The 16,862-nt window shown below is 47.6% G+C and overlaps 1 protein-coding gene across 7 annotated transcripts in view; it reads left to right on the top strand.

Annotated features, from left to right (window-relative positions):
* AMBRA1 (autophagy and beclin 1 regulator 1) overlaps window positions 1–16,862 on the top strand; it is a 172,101-nt gene that overhangs the window by 135,950 nt on the left and 19,289 nt on the right. For all 7 annotated transcript variants that reach the window (XM_070383435.1, XM_070383437.1, XM_070383438.1 and 4 more), the window contains 2 exons: window positions 5,960–6,148; window positions 6,916–7,070. In XM_070383435.1, the coding sequence (XP_070239536.1) occupies window positions 5,960–6,148; window positions 6,916–7,070 (344 nt within the window). The remainder of the gene's footprint in view (window positions 1–5,959; window positions 6,149–6,915; window positions 7,071–16,862) is intronic.

Genomic DNA, 16,862 nt, shown 5'->3' on the forward strand with positions numbered 1-16,862 from the left:
GTCAACTGCCCCAGGCACTGTAGCCCACCAGGGTCCTCTGTCCATAGAATTCTCCAGGCAGGAATACTGGAGTGGGTTGCCATGCCCGCTAGGGAATCTTCCCAACCCAAGGATCAAACCTTCATCTCCTACAACTCCTGCATTACAGGCAGATACCCCTATCTATTCTTACTTTATTGTTAATTTTTATCAAGAATAGATACTGGGAATTGCCTGGTGATCCAGTGATTAGGACTTAAATGTTTTCACTGCCTGAAGCCTAGGTTCAATGCCTGGTTGGGGAACTAAGATCCTATAATCTGCGTGGCGTGGCCAAAAAAGAGAGACTAGATAATAAATTCAGTCATGTCGTAACAGCATCTATGATGATAACCATATGTTTTTTTCTCCTTTGGCCTAACAATGTGATCATTATGTTAATAGATTCTATAATATTGAACCCATCCTTACCTCCCTTGAATAAAGTTTTTCTTTGTCTGGAACAGTTTAAATAGTATTATAATTACTTGTACTTTTTATAATTTTAAAGTCTGAGCCGGATGCTTCTTTCCTTTTTTTTGTTCACAAACATAGGGAGAGGTCGTTCTTTAGTAACATTCTGTCAGCTGCCCTATGCTGGTTAAGCAGATGAGCTCTTGAGCCACACTGTCTGGGCTCAGGTCTGCTCAGCCGCCTTCTAGCAGTGTAGCCGTGGTTAATTAATCTCTCCGCACCTTGGTTTCCTTGTCTATAAAATGAGGGTCATCATAGGGCCAACTTCATGTGACTGTGACAAGAATTAAATTAGTACACATCAAGCACTCTGAACAACATCTGGCACTTACTGTAGTAAATGGTCAATAAATGTTAGCTCTTTTTATCATGTCTTTTTCTTGGGAATTATACCATGACTCTTTGAGAGTACAGCTATAATTCTAAAGTCACCCTGCCCTGTTTTCGGTACTCCAAGAGGTACTTCTGGAGAGTGACGTTCATGTAAAGAAGATAATTCTGTCTTAACCTGTTGGCTCATCTGTAATTGGCTTCTGATCCAACATTCTGAGGCATGTTGTTTTCTCCCCAGTTGGAGACAATTTTCTTTGAAAGAAAAACCAAATATTCTGCAGAATGCAGGCCCTGGACATACTGCTAGCACAGTCTTTTTGGTTGTCCTTAACGTTCTTTGTCTAAGCCTCCACTTGTTCTGACTGCAGCTTCCTGTCATTCTCCTTCTATGGTCCTTCCTGCTTCCTTTGATCATGGCTGTTGTAAAACCTGAGCTGATCAGAGAGCATTATGGTACAACCAGATTGACTCATTTAACTTGGCTCACCTGTCCCCCTCATTTAAGTCCTGTGTGGTGTTAGAATTCTGCTTCTTAAAAGTGCCCTATTTTACTCAAGAGTTACTTAGGAAGAAAACTTGGCATTCCAGGTGTTTAGGGCTCATATGTTTGTTAGTGGCCAACGTTCCTTGCCTTGGTCTTACCCTCTAGACTGCCAGTCACTTTTACCTGAGGTTCCTGTCATTAACTGATTTTCTTGGTTGGCCTGAATAACCTCTCATTACAGTTTTGATAGATTCGGCTGTCAGCAGAGTTAAGTTGGGGATCTCTTAACGAATGCAGTAGCATTCGTTTCTGAAGCTTGCCTGCTTCCCAGAGGATGGTAGCGTTTGGCTTGGGCCCAGCACGAACCTGGGAGCCACTGGCCCTCAGTTTTACTCATGTGTGATCAGCAGCCTCTGTGTTGCTGTGTCATCTGACTTAATCTGCATTGAATTCAGCCCTTTTCTAGAATTAGGCTAAAGAGTCTCACCACCTGTTTCTCTTAGTTGAGATGTAGTATTAATGAATTTCTATCTGTAAAGAGTTAAGTTTGTGAGTAAGGCCTTGTATAACATAGATAACTTTGAAACTGCTGTCATGGGGAAAAAAAAGCTCATTAGATTTACTAGGTGTTTAAAGAGTAAGTTCTTACCGGTGAGTAGCATTGGTCTTCTGGGTGCCCCGGTGACCTTAAGAAACCCAGAGGCTGAGCGGTGGGGGCGCACACACACCCACAGAGGATGTTGTGATTGCCACTGCTGGGCATGCTTACATAGTGTCATCTGGAGCTCTGTGCAGGAGGCCTTATTCTGAAATCTGAGGGCTCAGAGATAGCCAAAAGGAAATTTTCCTGCTGATTTAAACTCCTTTGGGTTTTCCAAATCAGGATCTAATGCACTTGCAAAAGCACTGCAGCCGCTAATCGCTCCTGTGGCCTCATCTGGCCAGCCAGCAACAGGCTGCAAATCGATCTTTGTACAAGGTATTTGTTTATAATTTATGGAGCTGATAGGAAGGCAGAGCCATCTGTTCCTCCAGGCATCAGTATTTCTTACCCCTCCCATTCCCTGCTAGGGCATTTTCACTTGGAAATAGTTTATAATTAGGAGGCGATTATGCTGCAAAGCCTGGAACATGGCTTCCTGCTGTCTTCCTGCATCGTTCTCATTCCCCCTGGAGCTGCCCCACTGAAGCTCTGAAGCAGTTCTGATTTGAAAAATCCTTGCTTTCCTAGCCCTCATTTCCATCCTCAGCTGCCCAGCTAACTGCTCCATCATCATTTCCCATGTGTGTCTTGCCTTTCTGTGCAGGGCTGTTTGCTGGAACTCCAGCTCAGGGATCAAGGGGTGTTTGGTGAGGCAGCAGTTTTCAAGTGTGGTCCTAAATCAGGGACACCTGGGAACTCACTCAAAATACAGATCCTCAGGCCTCACTGCAGCAGTCAGTCCAGGTGATTCTGGTGCCTGCTACCACCTGAGAACCACCGTAGTAAGGCGAGGCTGGAGGCAGAAGGAAGGCTCTGGTGCGCGCGGGTTGCCACTATCCTAGGCTGTGTCTCACTTCACCTTTTTCTCCACCTGCTTACATTATTTTCGAGTCCAAAAAGGATGAGCTGTGCTTGTCATTAGTGCATTACCTTCCTATGGCCTGAGAAAACAAATAAGAGAGCCAGGAAATCTCTCCCTGTGTAAATTAACTCATCAAAATTTCAGCCTTCTGAGAAGAAGCTGCATGAACGAAATGAAGCAGTGACCACTCACCATTGTAACTGAACATTTCCATTTCCATGTGGGAAATTAATAGACAACAAGCAGCAAATGTAAATTGCTAATTGGAGCTCTGAAATATTAATGAAACTATAAACACACCACCCAGAGCTTGCTGAAACTACCAAGTCACTCTTTGCCTACTACGTCGCCATCATTAGGGGAGAAGTAAAACCCTGGATCCCTAGCTACATACCAAATTGAGCCTGCTGCTGGAGAAACTCAACTTTAATTCCAGCATTCTTGTTCCACATGTTATTTGCATCTCTCTCTGAGCTCACTGTAGGAACTGGGAGCAGTTGTGAAATTGGGTGGAGTTGAGGGGAGGGGACAAAATTTGGGAGCTGGCCATTGAATTGGATTCATCCTAATACAGTACAAACACAAACGCAATGGCTTGGATTTGGGGGCTCACAGAATGCTTTTTGTCTATATGCCCAGTTTTTCAGGCAGTTAGAGCCAAACTTCTCAGAAGAAGAAAAACCTTACTTGTAATATCCTCCCCACCCCCAGCCCACCTTAGAAATTAATCTGGAAGTTGGATAGCATTGCTGGCTCAACGGACGTGAGTTTGAGCAAACTGCAGGAGATAGTGAAGGACAGGGAAGCCTGGCACACTGCGGTCAGCGGGGTCACAAGGGTCGGACACGCCTTAGTGACTGAACCACAGCAGTCTCGTGGTGCTTCTCTCATGTTGGTGGTGAGTTGTGAGGGTCAGTGCAGGCTTCTGTATGTTTAAACTGCAGGTTAACACGTATGAACCAGAGCTCTACAACAACAAGATAGAAAAGCCTACTTTCATAAAATACTCACATGCATTTTTGAGATGTTAAATGTAGAAAAGATGGAAACCGTGCAAAGCTGTCTTAAAGCCCACAGAGTCCATTTCCTTCTGTGTTTATTTTCATGTCCTACATAATATTTGTGATTACTTTTTCTCTCCACCTTGGATGGTCAGTTTCTTTTTACCTTTCTGAGAACTGTGCCAACATCAAGGTTAGAAAACCAAGATGGACTCACTCTTAAAGCTCCCCCAGTTCCTTTGACTCTGTATCCCCAACTGTAATGATGTGTCTATTCAGGGAAGGGAGGAGATTGTCGTCTTTCTGGCAACAGGCTTGGGACCCTGAGTAAGGAGCAGACGGTCTCAGTGCTAACTGGATCGATCTAGCCGTACAGGCTCGAGCAGATGGTGGGTTGGAAGTTGAGCGGCACAGAGCCCTAATGGTGGTAGCACTGAGCATTTGGATGTCATTATTTTATTAGTTGGCAAACAGAACCATCCTTGTGGTCCCTTCTCGGCGCCGCGTGTGATGGTGCTGTCGGTGTCAGCCCCCAAGAATTGGCACAGCAGCCGATCAGTGTGTTCGGATGTCTTTTTTGATCTACTCTGTCATCTCTGTGGCTTCATTAACAACACACAGAGAAAGGGAGATGAATACAGAGCTGTAGAAATCACTCCCAAGTTCCTGATAAACCTCAACACACCCTCCACCCACCCCTGGAAGGCAGTTCTTTGTTTTATTTTCCTTAGGGTAATTTCCTGAGGAAACTCACCCTTGACATTCCAGGTCAAAGGGTTTGGCTCCCTGGAGTAGATCACCCAGAAATCTGGTGAGGGCTCTTGAGCTTGCCTGTTGGTTTGTTTGAACTATAATGCCTCTGACAGTGGCTGTTTAAGTAATCTTCCAATAAGAGAAAGAGGGAGGTCCCATGGTTTAAGACTTCGCATTTCCAGTGCAAGGAGCACAGGTTCGATCCCTGGTCAGGAAACTAAGATCCCACATCCTCATGGTGCAGCCAAGAAGAATTTTTACAGGAGAGAGAGAAAAAGTAAATCAGTCTCTTTGCACATGCACGTAAGGTCGATCTAAAGGAGACAGAGCCCAGAGGCGCTTGGACGTGCTGTGCATCCATGCCCTTTGGATGTGTTGTGCTGTTCCGCTCATGCACTGGTTCCAGGCTCACATCGAGGGTGGACCACTTCCTGTGGGCGGAGATGTGCACAGTGGGCCTCAGAGAGGGGTTCAAATGGAAACTGAAACAGCTATGCAGGCCCAGTCCCAGAGCTGGCCAACATCGCCTTAGTTCTGTCACTTGGAATGGATTCTCCCCACCGACAGCCAGTCCTGCACCCCGCCCCACCCAGTCCCTCGTGCTGAGCCCGCCTGACCATGCATAATTCTCAGGAAGTGCTAGGTGCAGACTGGAGCTGCCCGTGGTCATCGGCTTCTGGCGTGGCTGGAGGGACAAGCAGAGTGAACACAGTTCCAGCCCTCCAGCCTTTATGCTCTCCTGTGAAATTAGGGATTAGTGTCAGCAAGGAGCTGTCCAGAAGACTGAAGTCTCTAAATGCTCCAGTTTTCTTAAAGGAGAAAATAAGACAAAGATTTGTGAGATGATTCCCTTCTCCAAGGTCACATAGAGGTGGAGAGTAGCACTGTCACCCCCAAGCAAGTTTTACCTGTATCACCTTTTTCTTGGAATCAGCGGGTTTACATTTTTATTCATCTCAGTTTTGATCTTTTGGACAATAACAGCTGGTGAGTGGCTCTCCAGGAACAATTTTTAATAACTTTCTCCTTATCTCATCTCTCAGATGATGTCTCTTAGGTGTGAGCTAGGACTCAGCAGGTGGTTGTGGTTGTGTTGACTCTCGTTTGCTACTACAGGGGTAGAAGAGACGTATCTTTCGGTGTCTTGTGTTGCTTGTTTCATGACCTTTTAGTTGGATAAGGCTTTAGTTGGATAAGGCAGCCTTTATTATTTCTGGAGAGGGTTCGGATTCAGGCCCTTAGGGAGGCGCCCCCAAATGTCTTGACCCAGCACTTTCCACACCGTTAACTCCAGACTCCCTTACCCTCTCTTATTTCTTTGTCTGCTGCAGCCTCCGTGAATGTGCTGGTGCAGAACTGCAAGATCTACAATGATGCCAGCTGTGACATTTCTGCAGATGGCCAGCTCCTGGCAGCGTTCATCCCTAGCAGTCAGAGGGGCTTTCCTGACGAAGGCATCCTGGCAGTGTACTCCCTGGCCCCCCATAACCTGGGCGAAATGCTCTACACCAAGCGATTTGGTAAGGGATGGGACGCCCAGCGTAGTGACGCTAGTACCTTGGCCTGGGCATTCCCTGATGAAGCACCGCTTAGGTGGGAGTGATGGTCACACGCTACCCCCCTGCTTCACAGGCACAGGTCAGAGGAAGATGCTCTGTCCTAGCTGGTAGCGTTGCAGGAGAGTCTCAGAGTAAGAGTCCTCCCCACCACCGTGGCATCACCAGCATGTTCCCATTGTGAGGGGCGAGGGTAGGGGAGGAGCTCTGTTCTTGGTCATGGCTCGGGGAAGTGGGCACACTCACACGCTGCAAGCCAGTCTGGCATTGTATAGATTTATGTACAAGGGTGTTCACAGCGGTATTATTTGTCACAGAGAAAAATGTCAAATTCTGAAGAGTTGCTTAAATAAATGATGGTGCATTGACAAGACAGAATACCACTTGGCCTTTAGAACGCTCTTACAGAGGGATATTTAATGGTGAAAAATGTTTGTAATGTATGAAGTGAAAAAAGTGGATTTCAAAATAGCAGTTACAGTATGATAATTTTTAATGTGATTCTGTGCTAATACGGGTTAGCATTCATGAAGTACTTTTTATATGTCAAGAGCTAGACTTAGTACTTTACACACCTTCTCATTGTACTCCTCACTGCCATCCTGTGAGATTAACCCCAGGATGAGCAAACAAAGATGAAGACCAGGGAGAAAGAAAAAAGACTACAGGAAGATTATTTGCTGGTAATAGCAAGAGCTCTAGGGAGCGTCTCTCTGTCCGTCTGGCCCTAGGTCCCAACGCCATCTCAGTGAGCCTGTCCCCGATGGGCCGGTACGTGATGGTGGGCTTGGCCTCTCGGAGGATCCTGCTGCACCCCTCCACGGAGCACATGGTGGCCCAGGTCTTCCGGCTGCAGCAGGCGCACGGTGGTGAGACCTCCATGCGGGTGAGTGCCTTGCGTGGCGGTTCTCCTAGGCCTTGCCCAGCAGCACCATGCAGGCCAGAGCTGCAGTCTCCCAGCAGGGCCAGAGGCGTCACGCCCATAAGGAGCCAGGAAGGACTCCAGGCCGGCCCAGTCCTGACCAGCCGGCCTCACTTTTGGACGCTCTGGGCTATTCAAAGGCAGTCTTTCTCATACCCTAAATCATGAGCTGGGGCCCCAGAGGCCTGAAGGGATCTTGGGGTAGAGACCAAACTGAATACCTCCTTACCTCAACTTGAGGCCTATAGTCTGGAGATACATAAAGAACCCAGTGAAATATTTGTTTTGTTTTGTTTTTAATTTTTGAGGAGGCAGGCTACAGAAAGAGATAGGTAGTATACTATGAAATGCTCCTCTCCTGAGGTTGTAATCACAGTGGAAGATGCGGACTCTGCGGAGCTGCCGTGCCCTTAACTGTCCCGTCCGTTTCACCAGCAGGGAAAGGTGGTGTTTAGGACCTGCTCTTGTCTGAAGCCATCCTCCGTGTATTGCCATAAAAGCTTCTGGCATGGGGTTAGTGGCCTCCTGGACTCAACCAGTCTAGCTTCTGACTGAGATTCCCACATCCCACGGGGGCTCATTTGGCCAGGGTTTTGTCAAGGGGAGTTGAGCGTTTGAACGGTTCTCTAATTAGATGGTATTTAAGCTCTGTCTCAAGCTAAGAACCTGTGAATTCCCCCAGCGCTGTGTGCTGGGCCACTTATAGTTTATGCTCTTGCTCATGTGTTGTTTTGTATTTTCTTTAGCTGTGTGGTATGTCTGTTTAATCCACCCAATTAGGTTCAGTGTTAAGCTCCATAGGGGCTTATCCCCCAGGGCTGCTCATTTAGTGCCACACATGTGGATGCTTGTGGAATTCAGGCTGGAATCTGAAGCATTGGTTTAAAGAAAAATCCTAAAGATAGGACCCATGATATACAAAGCAGTAGAAAGCGGGTGACCAGATGTGGTATCTCTAGCCTCTTCTCGCTGCAGTTTTCTACAGGGAAGAAGCCCTACTCTGCTGAGCCACTTTCCAAGCCCCTGGAACGAATAAGGCCTTCTCCTGCCTGGGTGCCTTTACCTGGAGTGCCCTCTTCTCCCTGAAACCCAACTGCATGCAGGCTGCTTCCCTGCTGTGGAATCCTCTAAACAGGGCTGATCACTCCCCAGTAGGGAGCACCCTGTCTGGGTTAACACTCGTCATACCAAACTGCCATTCCGTATCTCCATGTCATTCTCCTCTCTCGGCTCCTTGAGAATAAAGACCCCGTCTGGTTCATCTTTGTGAAGTCCAAGTACCTAATAAGGAACCTGATATTTAGGAGAAGCTGAGGAAATAGAAGAGAATCTTAAGAAAAGCATCCTTGTCATTTCCAGCTTGTCACTAGCAGGACCAGTGAAGGCTGACTTCATGTACCACCATGCCTCTGGCAAGGGCAGAAACGAGGCATTGTCTGCTTTTGACATCATAATGACAGGAAGGTTCTGATTCTTGAATTCCGTGTGACTGGAAATGGTTGACACTGAGTGATTGGGAGGGGACTTCGCAGGAAGTTCATCGAGCCTGTTTTCTTACCTAGAGAAATGAGGATGGAAGGTGAACTTTAAGTATTCTTATGTTAAGCAGATTTGGTTGGTAAAAGTACCTGGCGTCTGCTTCTCACCACCTAGAGTCGTGGTCCTTGCTGTTCTTCTTACCCTTCCTGCCTAACTATGAAATAATGGTTTCTAATCGTTAAGAGACAGGAGCAGTAATGGACATCTCCAGCCTCTTCCAGAAGCCAGGGCTCCTGCCCAACTTCTGGGCACAGTCTGCCATCCTAGCAAGGTTCCTCCCTTCCATAAGTAGCCAGAAACACCTGGCTGAAGGCAGACAGCTCCAGGGTAGAAGCCAAGATGCTGTCACAGATGGGGCCCGCCTCGTAGCGGGTGCAATTGAAGTCTGCTGTGGAGATGAGGGGCGCAGGACACCCCACCAGCTGCTGCGTGCATAACAACAAGAGCTGCTTCTCAGGCCTCCCAGGCTTGTCAGGCTTTTGATTCTCAACAGGCTCCACCTGCTGCTTAACAGGGGCTTCCCAGGTGATTCAGTGTTCAAGAATCCACCCACCGATGCAGGAGACGTGGGTTCGGTGCTGGGGTTAGGAAACTCCCCAGAGTAGGAAAGGCAGTGCACATCAGAAATCTTGCCTGGAAAATTCCGTAGACAGGGGAGCCTGGTGGGCTACAGTCCATGGGGTCGCAAAAGAGTTGGACACGACTGAGGACGTCCACACCGCTTAGGAGAGGAGCTTAGTAATTTGAAAGCTCTCATTTGGGAAGTGTTTCCCTCACACGGGAGGCAGGATCCGGGCTTCTCAGCAAGGTTTTTGCTCACCCTGTGTCCACCCAGTCTGACTGTAAACTCCCTTACTACAGAAAGGTTTCTGGTTTTCCAGGTCTTGGTTGCCCCTTACCTCCGAAGGCACCAAAGCGCTCCGCACGTGTCCCTGAATTCAGTCCCTGGTGGGAGGGAAGACACCAGCTTTTGGGGACAGCTGTGCTGTACCACCGTTTAAGGCAAGAAGTGCCATTTTTGTCTGAGAACAGGGAGCTAGGGTTTAATGGGACCGTAGAGCCTCTCCCTCTTTGCACAGGTGAGTGTGGATGGGTGTCTCCCTCCGTTGTGTCAGGCTCTGTCCGTGAAGGGCCTGTGGGTCCTGGGCCTGTCCTGGAGCTCCTGTCAGACCCCCTTCTCCATGGGGTTAGCTCTTGGAAGTCACTGTGCTAACGTTGAGAGGTGAAATTGTTGGGCCAGCAGATGTTCCTAGGAGAACATCCCCAAGAACATTGACTTATTTTAATTCCCACTGAGGGACCGGCTCTCCCCAAGCGATGATTCCTTACCCAATCCCATATGAACACTGTGAAAATGAATTGCTAATTGCTCTTAGCCTGGGTGCACTTATTAACAGCAGTTCTTCAGACCTGTGGATCAGTGCTTGTCAAACTGTGCTCCTTGGACAACCTGCATTAGAATGCACCGGGTCCTGGTTAAAATACAGGCTCTACTTCAGACCTGAAGTCAGTAAGAATTGGGCGGAGGGGACCAGGTATTTGTGTCTGTCACACAAGCTTCCAGATGATCTCATATGCACTTGAGTTTGAGAACTGCTGTTCTTAATGACTGCTTTCTTCATTTTAGGTTTCTGCCCTCAGCCGCTCCAGCAAGGCAGAGACAGTCTCGGGTTCCCTTCCTACCGTGATTTTGTGTGTGGTGCTCTGATCCTTTGCTGATTTTGTTGAAGGCACAGTGCCTTTGTGTTGTTTCCTATCAGACTCTTAGCTTTTTGGCTGTCCGTGCTTCACCTCCATCCTTTCTCAGCTGTAATTGCTTTCCAGGGTTCTCCCTTGAATATCTCTGTGTGCTGAATTCTTTTCTTCCCCATGCTCAGTTTAATTATTATCCTTGTTTCTGGGATCTAGGGTCCTCAGATATTTGCCTTCTCTGCTGAATAAGGCTAGGCTTAGTCTTCCCAATCTTAGTATCATTGGCAAATCAGGAGAAATAAGATTGGACGCCTATTTTGTATCTCCCTTCCCTCTGTCCATTTGAGGCCCCTCCAGGCTGGATATGCTGTTGTCCAGGCCTCAGGGCCCCACTTGCTGCCTGACTCCCTCACACTTGCTCCAGTGGGGCTTTTTGTTAATTTCTGTTTTGTTTCTAAGTTGGACATTTAGGGATTGCCAAGCTGAAGTTTTGCTGAATTCTCAAAACACTAAACTGCCTGAGTTCCTTCTCTGCTTTCATTTCCTAATTGGAACAAAGCACAATATTGTAACTGAAAACAGCAATTAATTTTCTAAAATTGTGGCAACTTGCACAGTGTAATAACTTTGGTTGTAACCAGTGAAAGCATAAAATAACAAGAATATAAAATTACTAATGAAACTAGAAGTAGTCATACAGCAAACCGTTCTTCCAGTTTGTATGGGTGACAAGTGCTGTTCTACCTCGGAATGGGGGCAGGAGTCAGCGGTGGGGGTGTGGGGGGCAGTGCTAGGGCAGTTTGAGCTGGAAAGCAAGAATACATTTCGTGGTTTCCACCCAGGAATTAACAGGTGTTATGTTTCTTCTCCCAGATGCATAGACCAGCCCTCCCCACAGCAGGTGGGGGTCGTAGGCATGTAAGTGGTTTAATAAGAACTGACAGGGCTTCTCATCCCATAACCCATGCTTATCCTAGAGGCACTGGCCGCCTGACTCTCAGCCGTGCTGGTTTGCTTTTCTCTGATCGTTTTTTTTTGGGTGGGGGGTGGTGCGGCAGAAGTGATGGACGAGGGACTTGAGGGGGAGAAACAAGCCCTGGGACGGAGAGCAGTTTAGCCCTCCTTTCTCCCGAAACAGTATCGTGCTCTGTAAGGCAAAGCCTCCAATAACTTAAGGGCCAGTTTTATTGAAAGCTTTTTCTTTGTGGCTATGTGGTGAATCTGTATTCAAGGATTGAGCATCCATTACCCAGACAGATGGTTAGTTTGGAGGGGGTGTGGGGAAGAGAACCTGCCCTTCCCTCCCTTCACCGCTGTCTCTCTCTCTCCCTCCTGCTTCTCCCCTACTCACCGCCTTCCTCTCTGCTCTCCCACCGCCCCGCGCCCCTTCTTGACCCTGAGAGTTCTGCTTTTCTGTGCTGGGCTGTCCCCTGCTGTACCTGCTCCCTCGAGCGCTCCAGCTCCACACATATGCATCCCCCAGGACTTTCCTGGTGGTCCAGTGGTGAAGACTCCATGCTTCCGCTGCAGGGGGCTTTGAAACTAAGACCCCACATGCCTCAGGGTGTCACCAAGGGAAAAAAAAAAAAAGATATGCACCCAGGTCATTCTCAGTAGTTCCTAGGCAGCAGAAAAGGAAGGCAGGCTTTTTAGACCTGCAACCTACTCATATCTAACTGGGCAGTCGGTCTCGGCGTGTATTCCCAGGACTGAGTCCGCATCATCAGGGAACTTAACAGAAGCGCAGCTTCTCGGCCCCATCCCAGACCTGCTGAATCCGAAGCTCTGAGGGTGGAGCCCAGCCATCCTTGCTTTACCAAGCCCTCCAGCCGAGTCTACGGCTGAGTCAAGATTGAGGACCAGCCGTCAGCTGCACGGAGCTTCTAGTCAGACCCGTCAGTTTAGCCTGTTATTTGTTCTCTTCCTGTCACTTTGTCTCCTCCTGTCTCTGAAACCTCATCTGGTTCATTTCTGTGGCTCCTTTAGCCAGATCTCTCAGACACCGTCAAGAAGTTGAAAAATTGATGAGGACCTCCTCCCCTCAGTATTTCTGGATCCTGCTGGCATCCGAGTGATGGCACTTTAAGGACCAAGGCTGTGGGGCCTTCTTCCCAGTTCTAATTAAGATTCTTACCTGCCCACAGTTGACTTCACTCAGGCCCATGACTGTTGGCCTGCATGTTATACGGAGATTCTTAGTCTTACAAAGTGAGAAGCAGCAGCTTTATCTTTCTCTCTAGGACCTTCCCCATCTGAAGGAGTAGTTGTTGAGTTCCTTTTCCCAACATTCAACTTACTGTTGTCCTTGGATGGGAGATGCTGCTGGGATACCCATTAATGGCTATCTTAGTGTCACCTTGGTCATAAAGAAACATTGGTTGGCTTTGTTTCATACCATTTCATAGCCATCTTCACAGAACAGCCTAGGGATGACTGATGATAATGATTATTACCATAGGTTCATTAAAATGGACCACAGAAAAGACTTGGCATCCAGAGTACTCAAATCAGTCATAACTAAATTGGAGCAGAGACCCTGGGTCAGGAAGGGTGGCCAGTGCTGTCAGCACTTGACAAGCATTATGTAACTAGCATCTGTAGGCTCTTTTGGCCTGTCCTTGCTCCAGTCTTCAACATATACTCTTTACCAAGGCTTCCTCCTTGCCTTGAATTTAGCCTGTGATCACATCCAATCATCTGCACTTACTTAGATTCTAAAAGTCTGATATTCAAACATGACCTATAACTCTAGTTCAATCCAGAGTATTCTCCAGAAATCTTCAGAGAACTGAGCCTCTTCTTAATCTTGTCTGGCCTTGGGAGTGGCAGACACAGAAAATAAAGAGATTTTATTTTTGTATCCTGGAAGGGTACTATTTCTTCAAGGAGAGATGGGGATAAAAGAGAGACAGCTTTGTTGTCAGAAATGATTTACTCCTTCCTAAGATTTTTGTCCTCATTAATTTTCTTAAAGCTGCTTGTCAGTTGATTAAAAGCCGCTTCCGCTGCAATTATCTTAAAGTTGACTTCAGAGATGTGGTTGCAAAGCATCCATCCTCGGAAAGTTCCTTTCTTCAGCACATCGTAGGAAAGGGGGAGGAGGTATGGGAGAAGTCAGGGGTGTCTCTGATGTGATTTGTCAGAGTAGGGAGGGGGCAAGATACAAAATTGAAAATAACGTTAGAGCTGCAATCAAAGCCATTCGTTTAGGCGAATTTTTTCCATGACAGATTCCTTCGACTTTGACAGGTTTTTTTCTTTTTTCCCCTCCATGGCTTCTTAGTAGAACATAGCCTGTGCTGCATTTTATTCTTTTCACTCAAAATCTTACTGAGCCCCTGCCCTGGGCCAGATACTCGGGTCTGGGAGTACAGTGAACAGAATGGATCTGGTCCCTGCTGTCCTGGTGCACACACGCTCAACGTCTGGCTTCTTATTGGCCTTGTCACTGCGGCATCCCCAGCCTTCACTGTGCCTGGCACCCAGGAGGCACTCCGCGTTCGTTCTGGGAAACGACGTCGCTCTGAAGTCTTGTGTGCCGTGTGTGCCCTGCACGTGTGTGAACACACACCCCTACGCACCGGCACCGTTGGTGCGCCTGGCCTGTGCCTCACGAGATGGCGATTGGACGTAAGTGTTAGATGGAATCCTCGTGTAAATGGGGTGTCTTGCCGCTATCCAGAGTTCTGCCCAGCATCAGCGAGTCTCTCAGGGCTCTAGTCCCAGCCCTGAGACATGCTGAGAGGTTCCCAGTGGATGTTTCAGAAGTGAAAGGCGAACCATTTTGTTATTTTTTTTTTTAAGAATTGGTTGGAGAACCAACTTTTCCATCTCTAGAAGCCGAAAGTATTTTATTAATGTTACCCCCATCTTGAACTTTCTTCTTTCAAAAAAGTATGGATCAAGTGAAATAGATGAGGGCTTCCCTGGTGGCTCAGTGATAAAGAACCCACCTGCAGAACAGGAGATGCAGGAGACACAGGTTGCATCCCTGGGTTGGAAAGATCCCCTGGAGGAGGGCAGTGGCAATCCACTCCAGTATTCTCGTCTAGAGAATCCCATGGACAGAGGAGCCTGGCAGGCTGTGGTCCATAGGGTCGCAAACTTAGCAAAGTATATGAATATATTTGAAAGACTCTCTTATCTGAGCCGAACGTCTAGAACAGCTAAGCATTTGGCCATTTCCTTTGAGATTTAGAAAACTGAAGAAAAGTTTAAGAACTTGTGCTGTACACAGAGGTGTGGGCACAGGAGGCAGTAATTCTTTTTAACTTCTGGAAGTTCCAGGAGTCCTGCATGCCTTGGTATTCAATTCAGCACAGAACGGGATCCCTCAGCTGAAGTCAGATATCTCTGTGCTTCCGTCCTAATGCTGAGAGATGGTCTTTGGAAAGCATCAGGCCGACTGAAAAAGAAAATTCTTGTTCTCTGACTGTCCTTGGGATCCCTTTGAGAGGAACAGGTGAATAAGACAAAGTCTGTAGGTCTCCACAAATCACAGGAGATTGGCTGGAAATGACTTCAAGGCACCAGGTTTATCAGGAGCAGAGGAGGGCAACAGGTTCCCAAGAGTTAAGAAAAGGAGCTGTTTGCTCTTCTTTTCTGCTAGGAGAGCTTTGGTTTAAACACGGGTGATCTAGGAGATTTGTTCCTGCTTCAGCTGAGTAAAGAGTAAATGACTTGGTATTCTGGTTTTTATTCTTAAATAACCACTTCAAAACCAATATTCTATGAGTTCTAAACTCCAATGTAGTATATAAAGAAGGCTTGAAGACAGTCAAAGAAATGAAAGTTTCTGAAAAGCAGTCAGATTTTCCTAGGGATGAAGAAACTTGAATAAATAATACATGCGTCTAAAGCAAATCAGCAGCCCAATAGAAGGAACAGGTGACCGCAGTATTCCTCCCCCAGCCTCCTCTGGGATACGTGCATTTCTCAGCCTGTGACAAGATGTGTAGCCATCCATTTCCACTGAAAAGGTCAGCTGTCTCTTAGCATCTGCTTTCCATTGATTTTTCTCCCACTTCCCAGAGAGTTAATTCTCTTCTAGGAACCCTCTCTAAGAGCTTAAAGCTGCCCTTGATTCCCGTCGCCACCCAGAAGGCATCTCTCCTCCTCACAGTTCTTTCTGCCCCGAAGCCCCTTTGGCTTGGTGACTCCTCCCACGGCCTTTCCGCGCATTTCTGGTTGTCCCCTTCATTCAAGAGGCCTTCATTGTCTTAGTTAAAAACAAGGGCGACCTGCTGGCAGTTCTTGACCTCTTGCCGCTGTGTCAGGGTCCTGGCTTTCAGGATGGTGAGGTTCCCAAATATAAGCAAGATAAGCACAGAGTTCTGTTCTTGGCTGATGTGAGCAGCGCAGTTTGCTGTTTGGACTAATGGTCTGAGCTTTATTGACACGCAGTGGAAAAGAAAGCATCTTGTTGAGGGCAGCAATTCATTTTTCCTCTAAATTTTAAAAGGATGAAGAGGAAGGTTCCCCACTGCGTTCCTCTGGCTGCCTCTCATTCTTTTCCTGTCTGTCTTTGAAGAAGAAACAGGACCCTTTTAGTTTTGATCCTGGAACCGATTGCTTTTGTTCCTACTTCCTGTTAGTTAAGAGGGTTTGAGGGATGGAGAGGTGAGTGGTACAAGAGACCATCTTGGGCCCCAGAAGTAGAAGAATCCTTGTCTTCTCCCACTGCCTCAGAACTGTAACGATCCTGGAGACCTGACTCATCCCCTCTTGACACACTGAGACTGCAATGACTGAAATGTGTGTTCCTTCTGGCTTATTGATTCCCATTCCGCTCATAGACGTTAGAAATAAGAACAGCCTCCTTGGGGTGGGGGGGGCGGGGGAGGCTCCCCTCAGTGTTTGTCGTCTAGCAGGGAACACCTGCAGGAGAGACAGGTTAAAACCAGGGCTCTGCAAACGTGACTCAGCAGCTGGGTTTCATGTCCAGCTCCCCAGAGGGACCCAGGACCTGATCGTCCTCCTCCAGTATATAATGGTGGTGTAGCTTGTCTTTCGTCAGAGACGGGGAGGAATTTTTGGCAGGCCCCCGGCTTTGTCCTTAACATCCAGCAGGGAGTTTCTAGACACCTGACTAGTGTTAAGGAAGGCTCTACTGGAGATATATTTGGGGTGCCTTAAAATAAAGGCCAGAGCTTCCTTTGCGCTGTCTCGAATCTTCTCTCTTGTTGGTGCTGATGGACTTCGGGTTTGCAGAGCTAGTGCCAAGCCCTGTTGGAAGTGTGGGAGGAGAACCCACAGATCACCCAGTCACAGGGTTGGAAAGACTGATGGCTGGAACCATAAATGATCTGGGAGTAGCCAGAGCTACCCAACCATCTGTCAGCATCGGGGAACTTGCTGCCCAGGTATTCAGTTATCTATGGGGCCGATTGTGAGGAGTCATCCCCGGCCCTTGAGATGCTTTGAGCTGTTAAACTGCATCCAGAGAAAGGAATGGAAACCCCACCTTTCGGTGGTTTTCCACACGGAGTAGATGCTCATTCCTTGAGGGTCCTTTAGTTCCAGGCA

This window comes from Bos mutus, chromosome 15, assembly GCF_027580195.1.
Source record: "Bos mutus isolate GX-2022 chromosome 15, NWIPB_WYAK_1.1, whole genome shotgun sequence".
Taxonomy (NCBI): Eukaryota; Metazoa; Chordata; class Mammalia; order Artiodactyla; family Bovidae; genus Bos; species Bos mutus.